This window comes from Sparus aurata, chromosome 15, assembly GCF_900880675.1.
Source record: "Sparus aurata chromosome 15, fSpaAur1.1, whole genome shotgun sequence".
Classification (NCBI taxonomy): Eukaryota; Metazoa; Chordata; class Actinopteri; order Spariformes; family Sparidae; genus Sparus; species Sparus aurata.
In genome coordinates, this window is record NC_044201.1 from 7,317,845 (window position 1) to 7,334,417 (window position 16,573).

Here is a 16,573-nt window from a genome sequence, read left to right on the forward strand (position 1 = left end):
GCTGTGTTAAAAGGAAATACTTACCGCCAAGTGATGTTAAAACAAGTGAGGTTAGGGAGTAAATAGAGATATCGTCTCATACTGCTTAAGAGACCTGACAAAATGGCGGACGTGGCAGTAGCCGTTATAGAATGGTCTTAGCCCGGGTCCAGGTGTTTCTAATCCGCCCACACCAATGAGTGGACCGATCCAGTGTTTGGACCTCTGACATAAGGCAAGAACTAGACAAATACTAGAAAGTCGGTCTACCTAGCTTTAATTGTGGGATGCAACCTCTCCGAAAACTATAAACCCATTAAAGAAATATATAGGATGTGATCCATAATGTGGAATACTATTTTGTAATAGTCCATGTTCACAGTGCATGTTTAGCATAGCAGGAAAAGCAATGGTAGGAAATACAGGTAGGAAAATAAAGGGTACACACACTTTAGTGTTAAAATGAACCACTTTACTCTTGCACAAGACATCCATAGTGTACATTTTCAATAGAAAAATAAACCTGCCTGCTTTCGAGCACATTCCAATGTAATTGTGCCTCAGTTCTACAACAACCCACACCAACGCACACAGTTTAGAGATGGATTTCAAGTTTCTTCAATTCATTCAAGGAGAACACACAATCATTGAGCTTATCTTTTGGTTCATGTGTACTTTCAGAAAACAAGACAGACGCTCGCCACAGTCAAACATGAAAATCTTTAACTGGCAGCGCAGCAGTCGGCAGGTACAGTCGGGAGGTGCCGGCAGCGAAAAGGTCCAAGAGAGGCAGGAACCATGCATAGCCATGTGTTTAAAACAACAAAAGAAAACCTGTTAAATCAGCAAAACAAAAAGTACTACAAACTGAATGTGTTTATTGAACACAGTTGTGGTTAAACAGCAGATTAGAACAATTTACAAAGAAATTCTGTCTGAACCACATGGAGCCCCTTCCCACCTGTTTCCTTCTAAAATTAGTTTCTTTTAAATATAGTTGTTTTTTAACGAATTCTCTTGCACATAAATAGCATCATTATTGCTCATTAGAAAAACAAAAATCTCAAACGGAAAAGTACAACTCGTACATACTGGCATTTAGATCTACAATGTAGCATGTCATTGGCCATAACAAAACTAGAGCAATGACAAAAAGAAAGAAAACGTTAGCAACTGATCATAATTTAGACCTATGAAAATAAGCATGTCAAAGCTTTGTCATAGTTAAAATTATTCTAGGTAAGAAATGTAACTCTTCAGGAACAAATGTATTGTACACAAAACTGAATTCTAATTAACACAAGGGAACTAATTAAGTAGTTTATACATGCCTGGGAGACAATAGGTCCAAATGAAACACAGCCAAATCATACTTGTTAGTGAATATTTACAGATTTTAAGATACTCAGTGTTACAGATTAGCTTCATCGATTTTAAATGCATCACTCATTCATCAGCGCCGTTTGTTTGAGATGTCCGAATGTGATCGCCAGCAGCTTCGTCACCAGACTCGTCGACTTCTTCATCCTGAAAGATAAAGAAAAAAAAGCAGTGAGTATAGACACTGATTTCATGTATTGCTCTCATGTCAGAATAAGCAGCCTCGTCGCTTTTGATACCGAAGCCTGTTTCACTCTTGTGAATCGCACCTTTTCGAATACATTTTCGTCCGAGCTTGTGTCAAATTAAGAAAACAATGTGAGTGGTGACATCACTGGTGCTATGTGATATAAAACAAGCCCTATTTTGTACAGCAATCCTAGTGCTACCTCAGGACTTAAAGTCATTTGTAATCATTTTAAAGGTCAGCTGTGATCTTAATCCCATGTGAATCTGCCATGTTTATAATTTGTCAAGGAGAAATTCCACTGCAAATGACCCACGATATTTTGTTGTTTGTTATTTAATCTAAATGAGCTGCAAATGTGTATTTATGTTTCGGACACATGCAAGAAGTTTGGCAAAACAACTCTAAACAGTATCATTAATGTGGCTGCTGAAGAACAGATGCTTCACTTCTGAAATGTCAATGTTATGGTCTATGCATTGACATCATATCCAGGGTTGTTGTTTTTCGTGTTTTCTTTACCAAGATATTACAGATTTAAAAACAGCACTCAGGCTTTTGAACAACTCTCCATATTTCCCTAATGCTCATCAATGCTGCTGAAAGTAAAAAAGAAAAAGAAATGGATGAATATTAGTTTGATGCTTTTTCCATATGGCTCACCTTTTTTATTACTGCCATCAGCCCTTTGAAGCTGGCCATCAAAGTGTTTGACGTTTTGACGATCTGGTCGTGGTAGATCGTCTTCTGCTCCTCCACAGTCTTCAGAGTCTGCTCAGTTTGGCTCAGATTGCCCTTTACATCCTCCAGCTCCCTCGACAAGGCCTTGTTGGCTTGCTCCAACTGCAACTTCACCTTTGCATCTTCCTCTAGAATGAGACATGACAAAGTTACTAGACTGAAGGAAGATCAACGATGAAGCATTATGACCATCAGGAGGAATATTCAGGCAAAATTACAAAATTCTAATACTCAAACTTCACTATTAACCTGTGTTAGGCGGATGTGAAAATTATGTACACTGCTTTGTTATTATCAGTCCAAACACTTGGAGAGGTAGTACTTAATTTTACCAGTAGGTGTCATGAATGACAACTTCTAACAAGTGGTACAAAATTAAACATAGCAACAGTACAATACATCCCCAGTACAGCTGTGATACAACCATTTAACTGAGCTTTTCTTCTACAGTTTAGCATTGTTAATAATAAGGAAAGACATCATTGTATTTCTCATATTTTATCATGTTTTTTTCTGACCTGGTGGAACTACTTTCTTAACTACTTGCAATGACAAGCAGTATTGCTGAATACTATTTAATACTTTTTATGAGGCAGTTAGCAATGTTCCAGTCCACACTTCAACATAAATCACAAGAGGATGAATGCTGAACAAAGTGAGACAGGACTTCTTTGTAGCAAAGCTCAAATTGAGCCAGATCATTGTCCAGATGGACTACTGACACAGAGTGTAGCCTGCAACTCACGAGACCGTGATATCATTTCCAAAGGTAACATATACAGTATAATGAAATTCAACTCATACCCATTTTAGAATCCTGCACCATTAGCTTCTGTTCTATCTCCTCTCTTGCCTTCTCACTCTTCTCCAGTTTCTGCATCATGCTGGCGATGTCGACCATGGCTCCATTATACACGATCAGATTACCAGACTCACTGGGCTCTGACTGAGAACGAGTTTTTAGAACAGGAAGTAGTCCTCGGTTACCTGAGAGAAAACAAGTGAAGAATTTCATAAAATGTAATGAAGAATTTCAGACACAGCAGCTGTCTGACATATAATAGCTGTCATCGTAGCTTTAAAAATGGTGCTTAATTGACAATTAAAAATTGAAGGGAACTGTTCCAATCTTAAAAACCTATGTCAGCTCACCTATTAGATTTTCTATTTGGGATTCGTTAAAGGAAGGAATTGGTTCATCCTTTCCCCTGTCGGTCAGTTTACGGTAGTGACAAGACTCTCTGACCACCGGTTTGTTCAACAGCTTCTTAATCTGAAAACAGAACATTTAGATTGATTATTTGTATGTAACCTTCCTCAAAAAAAAAGAAAACAGCAACATCAGCAGGCAGACAGGCAGTAAGTGAGTGGGTAAGTGAATAAGAATCGAGAAACAAACCATGGACATGATTAGGTTCGTTTGAGTATGTTCACCTGAGCACGAGAAAGGTGCAGTCCTAGTGTGTACAAGATCTCCTCCAAGTCTCTCTCCAGCAAATAGCCACAGTGGCTCTGGTCAAAGTAGACAAATGCCATCAGCAGCTCCTTGTTGTATGTGACCATCTGCTTCTTCTCCTGTGGTAACAGCAACAACCACATTTATACCAACAGCCACATTTTCACAAAATCAATGTCTTAAATGTATGCCTACTACAATAATCAACCAACCTTATCTTTAGATGACCTCTCTTTTGAAGACTTGCGGTCATCCTTGCGGTCTTTCCTGTCTCTGTCATTGGAGTCGTCGTCGTCCTTGTCTAAGAAATATTAGTAGAAATGTTAAGATAGAACTTGAATCAAGGTTTAAGTACATTTTTTTTTTCATTATTTGTGTGTTTAATCAGCGGGAACACACAAAAAATATGTTATCTCCAAAAATTCAAAGCAATGTTTTCCGATCTTAAGGTCTCAGAAATAGTGGAAGTGTTATCCATCACAGGCTCAGCGTGGTGCATGATTTCTCATCATTGACCGAATCGTATTGTGGGAACTTTAACAATAATCTCTTAGGTTGTGCATTTAAAAAAAAGTGCATTGTACCATCATCATCGTCATCTTCTGCATCTTCAGCCTCCATGGGGTCATATTCCTCAGCATTGGCTGTGCTGCCATCGTCTTCGTTCTCCTCTTCATCTCGAGAGGGCTCCTTCTTCACAACCTTTTCATCACTCTGGTTAAAACCACAAGTCATAAAACTCGTGAAAACACACATAATTTGTCGAGTAAATAAAAAGATTAGATTAGTTTGACAGGCTTGCCTTCCTCTTCTCCTCCTCATCTTCTTTGGTCTTCTTTACTGCTGGCTCTTCATTCTCTTCTTCTTTTTCCTTCTTTGTTTCACGCTTTTCAGCCTCCTTCTCCTTTTTGGCTTTCTTCTCCTTTTCCTTTTTCTCGTCTTTGGCAGGAATAGCAGCAAGCGCTTTATATATGCGGTAGCCAAAGTCTCTCTGTAGCATTTCATTAAACAGCTCAGCAAATAGGGAAACCTGGTTTGTGAGACAAACAAAATCAGTTTGTTATCATACTCTTGCTTTGTAGGCTGCATTCATCTACTCTGCATCACAGCATACAACAAATGCTCTGACCACCAGCTCTAACCTCAAAGGAGTGCTCCTTGTTGTCCTCCAGTCTGTAGTCAAGTAGCACACTTAGAGACATGACACTGCAGTCAAATTTGCCATTCTTGGCTGCCCAGTTGGGGTGTACGATGATGGTAGGTTCATCAGGGAGGATGTACCGCCTTTCTCTCCGCTGACGCTCAAGCTCCTCCTGTCTCTTCCTCTCCTCCTCCTAACAGAGGAGAAAACATTAGTTAAAAGAGCATTTCAGACAAAATGTGTGATAAACCTAATTTCTGAAAGAGTTTTTTTTTGTATTGCATAGACTGACAAAACCACCAATAAAAAGTGCATAGCTTATTTGCACAGTATAAGGAGACATCCACATTAATCTTGCCATAATAAACAAACTGACTATTAAATTCTTTTATAAAGTCAAATGTTATCCATGTAAAATAAAAAAAATATTTGTACCTCTCTGTCTTCTTCAGTGCGCGATGGCTCCTCTTCCTCAGGAATTTTGCTCTCTGGTTTCTCTGGCTCCTTGGACTCCTCCACCTGCTCCTCCACCTTTAGCTGCTTGGTGAGGCGAGCGATCAGCTGCGACTTAAGCCCCTTTGAGCTTAGAGAGCGACAATCGAGCTCTTTGCGCAGGTCATTTACCTACAAGGGAAAACAAAATTTAGAAATGCACATTTAATACGTTAGAGGGGAAATCAGTCTGTTTTCTCATCTCTATCAGTGCAGAGGAGTCCTCCTTAGACGTTACCTTCATTGATTTCGGGTCAAGTTTAGCCCAGTGAGTGGGAGTACTAACATCCTTCGATTCATCACCATCCTTCTCCTCTTCCTCCTTAACAGGAAATCATTAAGATATAGACAGGCAGAGAGAGAAAGAGGTGGGATAGCAAACAGTCAGCACACCATTCAAGTCCTGAGTAAACTTCAAAGTTGATCCGTGCAAGAAGCAAGGTCACATCTGTCTTTCATTGTCTCGTCCTAGTGAGCTCTCGACTGTGTTTAAGTCCACTGCTACTGAAGCGTACACAGGGAAGCTCTCTAGCTCTTATAAAAAAACCAACAGAAATGCCCCCCAGCTGCCAATCAATCAATCTGTGGAACACAAAAAAAGGTAAAAATGAATGAGAGGTGTATCCAAAAGGAGTGTAGGTACATCAGGTGAACTGAAGCTGGTCTCCAAACGGAGTGAGGATAGGGAGGCCCTACCATGGACTATGACTGGAGTATTGGGTATTGCCATTTATGGGTTTTATACGCCTACTTCAGATAGGAGCCATCTGTCCTTCTGTCCAACCAACTGCCCTGGAAAAACCAAATCCTACATATAGTCCAAATGAAAATGTAGAATCCAACAACAAGAACAGACAAGAAGCAGGACTTGGGGGAGGTTCTCTTTTTGAAGTCAGACAATATCAAATCGATGTGAAAATCATATAAAAACACACATTTCTACAACAAATACATATATTTACACGCAACTGACTCCACAGATTCCAGCGTAAACAAATAATGCAGATTCCAGTGCTTAAAACAAAATCACCACTGGCTCAAATTTGTGAAAACCACTTGAAACCGTTGCTTCACCAATTTTCAAGCACCCAAATTCAAGACACCTTAAGCAAGCATTGTATAGAATAAAGTACAATAAAATGCCAGGATTGTCAGGAATGATTATAGCCGGATTAGCACCCAATTATGGGGCATGTGAGGTGCTGGAAGCTGTTTTATCAGTTGCGATTAGGGCCTACACAACACAACCTAGTCTCACTGCTTCCACTGTATGTGTCTGCTGGATGTGAGGGAAGGTGGATGTGCTGATGGAGGAATGGAGGAGTTGGAGCAGAGGAGAAGGGGACAGGTGGAGGAGTAAACAGAAGAAGCCTAGGTGAGGTTTGGTGGGAGCAATAATCTGCCTGTGTTCGTGTCTGTCTGCGTGAATGGTGAGGTGTGCTTTGTGTCTGATGTGTATCTGGGGTTTGTTTTTTTTGTAATTCCTGTGCCTTCCTGTGAGAAGCGGAAATGAGAAGAGAGGGATTAGCGGTTCAGTGCCTGTTCTCCATCCGCCTCCTTTCGCTCGGCCGACAGCTTCTCAGCCAGCTGCTCCCGGAGTCGCCGTGACAGCACCTCCCACTCTGAGCGGGTAGGAAGACAATGCCAAACATCCGGAAGAAACAAAACCACTGTCTCCACATGAGCAGGGACTGTCCGCCCCTTGTGTGTCTCCTCCGGCCGATGATAGCGAATCTCTGCAAAACGATACCTGTCGCAAAGGAAGAAGGTGCATTGGAAAGAAACATTCTGTCAGGGCACAGTATAAAAGGCAAGCCTTGCTAGGGCGAGCCTTCTACAGCTACTCCCTCCCATGAGGTCACTGAATGATTGTACACATCATTACAGTGACCCATCTCCCATACAACACACAGCATAGACACAAATGGACCCAGTCTGCAGCTCTCCAACTGTTGTCACAGGTTACGGCAGCCATTTTGAGAAAGTTGACGAGACAATCACATAAAATAAATCACACCCCCCAAATCCATCCCCATTATAGCTTCAGCCAATTATGGATGAGTGATCTGCATTTAACCTAGGATACACTTAACGCACTACATTAGGGTTGTGCGAAGAGAGACAGAATAAAAAGGACAGTGAAAGCCAGTTAAATATGTAAGATATTTAACAGAGAGAACAGAAAAGTAATTAAAAAAAACAAAGTAATGAAAGTGTCTTCTGGTCCAGGCTACTGCTTCCAGCCACAGTCCATGCGTTTGGTTTTTCATCACAACAAAATATGCATATATGTATAGAGTGTGTGACAGAAAGAGAGAGCCAAGACAACAACACACAAAAGGCCAAAAGGAACATTGCACAAACAAAATAAATAAAAATAGTAAATTATAGGTAGCAAATTAACAACACAATAATCATTAATATAAAAAAGAAACAAAAAGTATCACCCAACATGTTCAGGATGAGATTTAGTAACATTATGCAGCATATTATAGTTTCTCAATTTGAGATTTTGATACCAACAGAGTTATACAGAAACACAATCAATGAGAAAAATAAATATTAATGAGAATTAACAGCTCTTACCACTGAGTGCAGAGACTAAGGTCTATGCCTGTGAGTGCCTTGCAACAGCGTATGGCTGTCTTTATAAGGACTGAGGGATCCCTCTCTGGGTCAGCTCCATCCAGAGAGGGAGACCAGTGACCACCAATGGCCATGGCCTCATCTTTACCTCTCATGCCCACCAAAAACTAAACAAGAAAGACAGACGGGTACAAAAGAGAGCCACAGAGTACAATAGGTTAGATGAAATGGGAATGACATTATGGATGAGCGGTATGGAGTGTGGAAAGAGCAAAAAAAAAAAGGGTAGAGAAACAGAGAAAGACAAAAAGGTCAGCAGCATGTACATTTACAACTACGAGAAAACACAACAGGGTTAGGCCAACATCAGTTAGGATTTTCTACATTGTTAATACTCAGCAATGGAATAGGTTAGTTAACATCATTGTTAGCTCCTGCACATAACACAAGCATACAAAAGTGTGATGTACCTTAATGAGTCTAGCAGGATGTTGGAAGGAGTCTTTGACTTCCTGGGTGTCCTCTGCCAGAGCACAGGACTTGTGATAGAGCTCTTCTATACTGGGGTTAGCCAGTAGCATCACCTGATATATAAAGAGAGCGCATTTACGTAATAAACCTATAATCCTATATAATATTGTTAAGTCAAATATTTACGAAATCCAACCCTATTTTTTTTTGTCCATCGTTTCATTCAATGCAGTGGATTCAGATACTTCAAATTCAGCATCTAATTCAAACTAGTCTCACTGTTTATCATTCACACTCTTAGCTTCGCTCTGAAGTACTGTATACTGCATCAGAGCTATACAAAGTACTAATAGTGCTAATGCAAATAAATGTTTTAATCTGCAGCTGCCTCACACAACAAGCTTTAAACTGTTCAAACATGCACATAAAATCTACAACACAGGACAAGAATCTTATTTAGCTTTTGTCCTTCAATGAATCGTGACAAACTTTGCAAGTGATCACTGGAAATAAAGGAGGGGCAGTCTCAGTGAGCTGTTACATTAAGAGTGCAAGTGAAAAGCTGTAGACCTTCAACTTCTCAGCAAATTAACCAATTTACTTTTCCCTGCTATTGTGTCCTCACAGCATGTGAAGCATGAAATCAGATCTCAGCTTGCTTCGCTACACTGTAAACGGAGACATCAGTTACTCTTCTGTTATATTTCTTACATTATAGCTGTTGAAGGAGTGCAAATCCGAGTGCTGTAATATTTACATCGACTGTGCCGATCTGCAGTCCTATACCTTATTTTCTGAACCAGTACTTTATTTCTGTCTATTGTATCCAATTTGAGGAGTAAAATCTGAACTTGTGCACCAACTTGAAACTAAATCTGAGGATAATGTTAGACACAATTTGTCATTTGTAGTGTTACGCACAATATTAGTGCTCTGGTAGTAGCTCTTACAACCTAACTAATAAATGCACTGGGTGACTTTTCTGGCTGTTTAATGCATCTTGATGACAGACAACACACTGGTACAATGTATTTAACATTGGCACTCATACCTTAGCACTGTACGTGTGGTTGGCATCAGGAGGGTCAAGCACAGCTGTATTCTTGACTAGCGGATCCACCTCTTTGTGCAAGATGTGGAAATTACAGGCGTTACTGAACTGGAACGGTCTGGTCATGGGGAAGGCATCCACCCAAGTGAAGACAGCGTCAAAGAAGTCGCTTGGAATGTAGAGGCTCTGATAGCGCCTTCTCAGCTCCATCATGTCACAGCTGGAGCTGGAGTACCCATAGAGGAAAGTTAACAGTAGTTCATTAGCTCGGTGGCCACAATAAGTCCAAGACACAAACTGGTATAAACTACATACAGTTGACTATCAAACACTTAAGAGTTGGAATACAGTACAACACTCAGACGACTGTACTCACCCATCTAAGCTGAACTTGGAAAACTGGACGGTATAGCGAGGAACCACCCTGCGAGGACGTCGGGGTGAACGGTCGCGTCTGGGAGAGCGGTCTCTGGAACGTTTACGTGCGGGTGAACGTTCTCTTGATCGTCTGCGTTCACGGTCTCTGTCTCGACTGAGAAATTGAGGGAAAAAAAACACAAAGATGAGTAATTACTACATATTTAGAGTCAAAAACGAGATAAAGTCAGGTAATTTCTAGTGCCATCTTACCTGCGTTCCTCTTTAGACCTGAGGATGAGCTCAGGGCCTCGATCATTGCGACTGGGGAAACGGGGTGGGGGCTCAATTCGCCGTACAGGCTGCGGCTGTGGCATCATTCTCACTGGGGGCTGAAGTAGACCCCCAGAAAACACATCTAAGAGACAAGGGAAACGATGTTAAGCCCCTGCTTAATAAACCAAATAAAAATACCACATAGAATGCCTTGACATGGGACAGATGTGCCAAAATAGCTGCAAAAATAGTGATCTTCACTGGCCTATATCCAATAATACATGAATGTAATTTCTTTGATAAGTATTTTACCTTTAGGTGGAGGCTGTGGGAGCAACGGTTGAGGAGGGTTTTGGAGGAGAGGTGCCAGAGAGGCAGCAGACAGCTGGGCCTGCAGCAGGGATGGTGGGGGAGCCTGGGTGGGAACACTGAATGCGTTTGGGGGAGGTAGCGACTGCAGGATGGTGGGGCCTGCCTTCATCATGCTGGGAGCTTGGGGCTGGTTCTGGAGAAGAGGGGATAAAAAAAACAGAACAAAGGGTGATTATATGTTAAAAGCAGACCTGAAGCAATCTTCAGTTAAAATTCCAATGACTGCTCAACAAATAACAGGATGAACTGTACAAAAACCTGGTCAGGGGCTGCTTGAAAGAAAGAAGCTGGGGAAAGCTCTGAGTGTCTGCTTGAATGAAAGGTCTGTAGGATGAAAGAACATCTGGTGTGAAACAAAATCCCAACCTAGAAAGCTGGTCTTCTTCAGTACAGTTTTGCTACATGACAGTTTTATCTCAAACTTCAGCTGAATCTGACAAAAGTAATAATCCATGGTATAACCTGTTTGAAGCAAACATCAACTTTTTATCAGATTATCAAAAAACTGAAGTGAAGAAAATAAAAAGGCACCACTTTCCAACAAATGATGAGTTTAAGGTACATTCTCAAAGACTGATCATGCGTATGGCTAGGAATTGTTTAAGAATTTTCTACATTATGTTTTATATTGACTTATTTTTTAGCTCCTATTTTAATAGACATTGAACCGATGTCAGGTTAACGATTACCATGTAAAGTCCGAAGCTGATATTGAGAAGAATGTGTAGCCATCTCTAGAAAAAAATTGAGGGTAAAGATTTGACCACTTAAAAAGTTTTCCATGTTCTTTTCCATTGTGTTTTTAATTATGTTCTGTAATTTTCACAATATTTAAATTATTATTAATTATTAAAAATTATTTTAAGTTTCTTGTCTGATGTATAGCCTGTAGTCAGGACCATAAGAAACTATGGACCAGCTGTATTGTATAAATCGCATGCTGCATGTCACAACATTTATGACTGAACAGAATATCCTGAAGATATTTTATGTACTATGTGAGCATACAATCAAAATCATGCTTAGCTCACTTTAAATGGAAAAGATGGTGCCAAGTTCAAATCTGGGCCTCTGGTTAAAGAAGAGTCACTTAAATCAGAAGGCCACATTGCCCCCACATTCGGATATATTAACTCCTTGACAAATATCACTGTGAAAATTGTATATGTCTCGAGGTCTTAAGGCACTGATTTAACAGTTGGAGACCGACTTAATACATTGTCAAGCAATACTACGTGGTTGAACAAATGCTTGTTTTACACAGCAACGGGTTGCTGACGTTAAATAAAATGTGCTGAAAAGGCATTCTAATTTTAAGAAGCTTCTTGAAGTCCCTGTCATCTGCAATGTCCCCTGTAGAAAGATTAACCGATTTAAATATTAGGGAGACGAAAGTACAAAACACCTCTGAAACAAAAGTAACAGCTCAAGAAACATTAGTCTGTTTTCAAAACAAAAATAGATATCCTGGTTAAAAAGGATATAATCTACCTTAAAAAGCACATTCAAAAATGTATAATGAAGCAATAATATGAAAAACTGTCTCTCTTTAAGACAAATCAATGTTCCTTAAAATAAAGAAAATAGTTAAACCACAACATAAATGTGGTTCTATCCATTTGACAACGACAGCAAACTAAAAGAACAAGCAAAAACTGCAGTTTAGAGTTGGTGTTCAGCATGAATACATTAAGCAAGAGGGTCGTGAAACAAAGAAAGAAACTGAGCAGGGAGAAGGACCAATAACTGTAAGATTCAGGGCTAGGGGGTTACATTTTGTCTGTTGTCCGCAGTCGAGTGAATGTCTGAGTAGCGCAGCTGCATCCCTGGCTCATTGTAAAGGCTGCCGAGCTGTGGGGAAGCTTGAGGTAAAGGCTGAGGCTGCTGCTGATGCTAGGAGGGATTGAGAACACAACAGTCAATAAAAGACAGGGAGGTACAAGGTAAAGATTCAATCTGAAGGGAAAAGCAACAAAACACTTCAATGTATCAAGACTCTCCTCAGTTAGGCCAGGTGAATTGTCCAGGATTTAAAATGAACCTGTGGATCTCACTTTCAGATATGTAAAGATTCAAGCAGATGTTATTAATGTCAACTTATAGCCTCTATCCCAGAAGCAATTCAGCAGGTGTTTCAATGTTTTGTCTGATCAGGTACAGAGTAGTACAGAGCAAGATCTAAGAAAATGCATCCCATGTTTGGAATGGCTAGGCTGGGGGTTATTTTTGGGAACTGAGGTTTAAATTACAAATGTGTAAAGGCTATCTCGTAATATTAATAGATGGTTAGTATAAATGAATTAAATCCTTCATGGAAGGTAAAGCCAAACAAAGTATGTGTTGTCACATTTCTGAAGCAGACGGGGCAATTATAAACCCATGAATAGTGTTGGTTGTGTGATACTAATAATCAAAAAGTAAATATGAAATTCAAGCAGAAATTTGCCAAAAAATGTTTTCCTCTCCTTTCCGGGTGTCTAAATGCAATCTCTCAGTGTTCTCACCGACTGGTTTGCAAGCTGAGGCAAGGTCTGGATGCGCTGGGCATTCCACTTGAAGGGCATGTTCGGGTTGTACACAGCTTCCACTAGAACCCTGTCACCCACCTGAGGGGTTTTCCCCTTCACAGCACTGAAAAGAAAACAAACAAAAAACAAAACAATCACACATCTTTGAACTTGTCTGAATGTCAGGGCACATCAGTTTCAGGTTTAAGAACAGGTGCATGTATCACTTAGAACTGTATGTTTTGGGTGCCAAATGATGGCCTGAGAAATGGCAGAGAAAGGCTTAAGATGGCATAAGAAAAGGCAGTGTCAACCACCATTCTCTCTCTTTCACCTTAGCTGAAAGAAGACATCTTCATCTACAAAGCCAAAAGTGTCATGTAGCTTGTTGACGACACCAGTAAAAACTCGCTGCTTCTGTGGCTGCGTCTGCTGTTGGTGACTTGAACGTGGTGTTGGGTAGGACACTGTAATCTGGGCTGTCTGCTGGGGGTTAGACAGGCTTAGGCTGGTGGGCAAGGCGACGGGGGGCTGAGGGTTGGAAAAAAAAGAAAGTTGCATTACTTAATAGAACCAGTAAAAACAATGGCCACACGAACTCTAAAAGAATGCAAAGGGAGACATTTGATGGATTTTTTTGTTTTAAATCTGGTAAGCTATAAAAACATTTGGCCTGGATTTAGGTTTTGAATGGTAGAACGTAAACAGGTAACACTGACGTTGGTATATATGTCTTGGGATTTGCTTCTTCTACTTTCAGAAAAATATCAATATTTGCAATGAGTTGGAGAAAACAATACAGTGAAGGCAGACCTGCACAACAGACTCTATCAATGCTGTATGTGCTCAGAAATTGGCTGTGTAAAGCAGTATTCTATATTTTGTTCAGCCTTGGACAGAGTGCTACTCTAAGGTAAATATGAGAAGAAGTGTTTTACAGCACAGATGGTGTACATATGGTGTACCCTGCATCTCGCGCAATACATGCCAACATCCCACTGGGACCCTGAGCATGATATGCGTTTATGAAAGGATATATACTGAGAGAAAGATATAGGCATGTGATCATTAATCAAATGTGTCCTTCAATCCCAATGGCAAACCCAGGTTATCAACTTTGAAACTACAAAGATATATATATATATATATATATATATATATATATATATATATATATATATAGATATAGATATAGATATAGATAGATATAGATAGATATAGATAGATATAGATAGATAGATATGTATATGTATATATGTGTGTGTGTGTGTGCGCGCACATTACCTGTGAAAGCAATGCTTGTTGTGGCTGTGGAAGCTGTGAAGAAAACAGAAAATACCAAAAATGAAACTAACTGCTGTATGACATGACAGCTCTTTTTCCCAACAACAGTTGCTGACTGATCACAATCTATATGAGGCCATGACAATATATGAAGCAATGTCATTCATGCCTCTAAACCCATTTATTTTCCAGGGTTATTATGAGCAGAGACTCTCCAAAACAAAACGTGACATAAATCAAAGGGAGGCTATGTTTCACCTGATGAGGTACATTGTACAGTTGCTGTTGAGGCGGTTGTTGGGGAGGTTGCTGCTGTTGCTGTTGCTGCTGCTGCTGTTGCTGTTGTTGTTGTTGTTGTTGTTGCTGCTGCTGCTGCTGTTGCTGATACTGCTGGAGGGCTGTATTTATCTGGGACTAAATGCATTAAGAAGAACACGAGAGAGATAGTGGATCAGACACTGTTACGTGAAATCGTAGCAAGACTGCTGAGTGTGCTTGGTGCTACCTTGCAGTGACTGACCTGCTGTAGCGCTGCAGCAGCAGCTGCTGCTGCTTGCTGCTGCAAGGCAGCAGTTTGCTGAGACAGCTGATAGTTTGCAGCAGACTGGTTGCTGAGAGAGACTGCAGCCAAGGCTGACTGCTGAGAGTAAACAGAAGGCGAAGCTCCCAGAAGAGATGGCTGCTGCACACCAAGTGCGGTGGGGAGGGAATATGAAGCACCAGCTTCAGAGAGGTGTGGGGGGAAAAAAAAATACTCAATGGAAAATGTTGATGTAGCATAGGATATCATGATGAGATATCAGGGGAAATAGTCAATAAGATAAAGTCCATATAATAAGAGCACAACATTACATTAGTATAGTGAATAAAACAGGAAAGGGCGTCTGGTTTGCTATACTTACAATGCAGGCTGTTAAGGTCAATAGACTGTCCCGAGTGGCCCGGCTGGGACACCGCTGTGGCAGCAAATTGAGTTGCCCAGGGCGGATTCTTCTGTCCCCCGAATTGGGCCATGACTCACTCAGGTTAAGGGCTGTCTCTGCTAACCAGGCCAATATTTGTCACTAAAAACAAAATAAAAACAATCATAAAATACCTTAAGATTATTAAAGACAACACACAGCAATGTTTCCTGGAAAAGCTGAAAAGCATGCACATATCGCTGCAAAATTAAAATGTTATGAATTGCAGGCAGCTCCAATAGTTCACAGACAACCAATCACTGTGGATTGGTAGCAAAGCGTTAACAATGAGGACTAAAACAATAAATTATAGATGCGAGAAACAGTTCAAAGGAGACACAGACATGTTATGTCGCGAATGAGTATAATAACTGACTTGCTCCCTTAGATTTTACATTTGAGAGAATACACAGACGCATTTAAAGACGCTTTCACTTGGCTAGCATGCCGTTTACACTAACTGGATAGGCGACAACGACCATTTGCTTTAGCTGGGATCCTACGGTTATCTTATAATAATTCAACACTATTAACCTAACACGGGAGAGAAGACATTACTTATTCGTACGCAAGCACTTAAAAAAGTTACCCTTGATTGCTGCATTTCTCTGTAGCTTTAGATGAGTAAATGCTGACACAGCAACCTCGCAGAGATCGACAGCAGTGTGGCTAACGTTAGCCACTTTAACTGACAGTATGCTAGCGTCTAGCGCAGGCAGAGAGCTAGCTAATATTTGACGGCTGTTTAGCAAGCTAATGTGGTTAAAGTTGTTGTTAACAGCAGCTAGCGAAAGCTCCATGTTATTCGGGCTTTGTCGACCTGATTAAAACGTTTCCTGTTTAGCTCCTTCTTTACAACATAAAACATGCATTGCTGCTGTCAACAGATGCAGTAGCCATGCTGTGTTTTAATATGGTAGCAGCTAAACGTAGCTTAGCATTTGAACGTCGTTAGCTTTGTTGCCAGATTAGCCTCGTGCTGGATTTGTTGTCGAAAGCGAGGCCCGAATAACGTCCGTTTGCTCTGGGCAGTTCGCATTGAATAGCTAATGTTTAACAAGTACAAACGCGCACATTCACTAATGGCAGCAACTCTCCTGCATACAGTCAATAATTCATGCTTCAATTTTGCACAAAAAGGTTACGGTAACTCACGTCGTACAGGTTTTCATTAAAACATTGTCAACACCGCTTACCGATGTCCCCTGCGCCGGCCAATGTAGACATGAAGTGCGCATGCGCGAGCTGGGAAAAAAATATGCCCTGTCCCTGCTGCAGGAGAGAGTAAGTGTATAAAGTGATCAATCTTTGTTTACTTTTCAAATAAATGG

The 16,573-nt window shown here is 40.6% G+C and overlaps 1 protein-coding gene across 5 annotated transcripts; it reads right to left on the reverse strand.

The window, feature by feature from the left end:
• Positions 1 to 429: 429 nt before the first annotated feature.
• Positions 430 to 16,512, reverse strand: ccar1 (cell division cycle and apoptosis regulator 1). 5 transcript variants are annotated; one of them, XM_030441233.1, is made up of 27 exons: positions 16,439 to 16,512; positions 15,183 to 15,344; positions 14,801 to 15,003; positions 14,539 to 14,694; positions 14,281 to 14,313; positions 13,331 to 13,527; positions 12,994 to 13,120; positions 12,263 to 12,382; positions 10,748 to 10,813; positions 10,430 to 10,622; positions 10,115 to 10,259; positions 9,861 to 10,016; positions 9,485 to 9,710; positions 8,433 to 8,546; positions 7,963 to 8,129; positions 6,916 to 7,126; positions 5,615 to 5,698; positions 5,320 to 5,508; positions 4,886 to 5,077; positions 4,546 to 4,773; positions 4,328 to 4,457; positions 3,956 to 4,044; positions 3,722 to 3,862; positions 3,440 to 3,560; positions 3,092 to 3,274; positions 2,210 to 2,415; positions 430 to 1,506 (listed from the first exon to the last, which is right to left on the reverse strand). In XM_030441233.1, exons 2-27 carry the CDS (start codon positions 15,292 to 15,294, stop codon positions 1,426 to 1,428), a joined length of 3,870 nt encoding a protein of 1,289 aa, XP_030297093.1. In that variant the 5' UTR covers positions 15,295 to 15,344; positions 16,439 to 16,512; the 3' UTR covers positions 430 to 1,425. The 5 variants fall into 5 exon arrangements, with proteins under 5 accessions (XP_030297093.1, XP_030297092.1, XP_030297094.1 ...); XM_030441232.1 differs by having other exon boundaries at positions 16,398 to 16,489; XM_030441234.1 differs by lacking the exon at positions 16,439 to 16,512 and adding an exon at positions 15,832 to 15,945.
• Between the last annotated feature and the right edge of the window lie 61 nt (positions 16,513 to 16,573).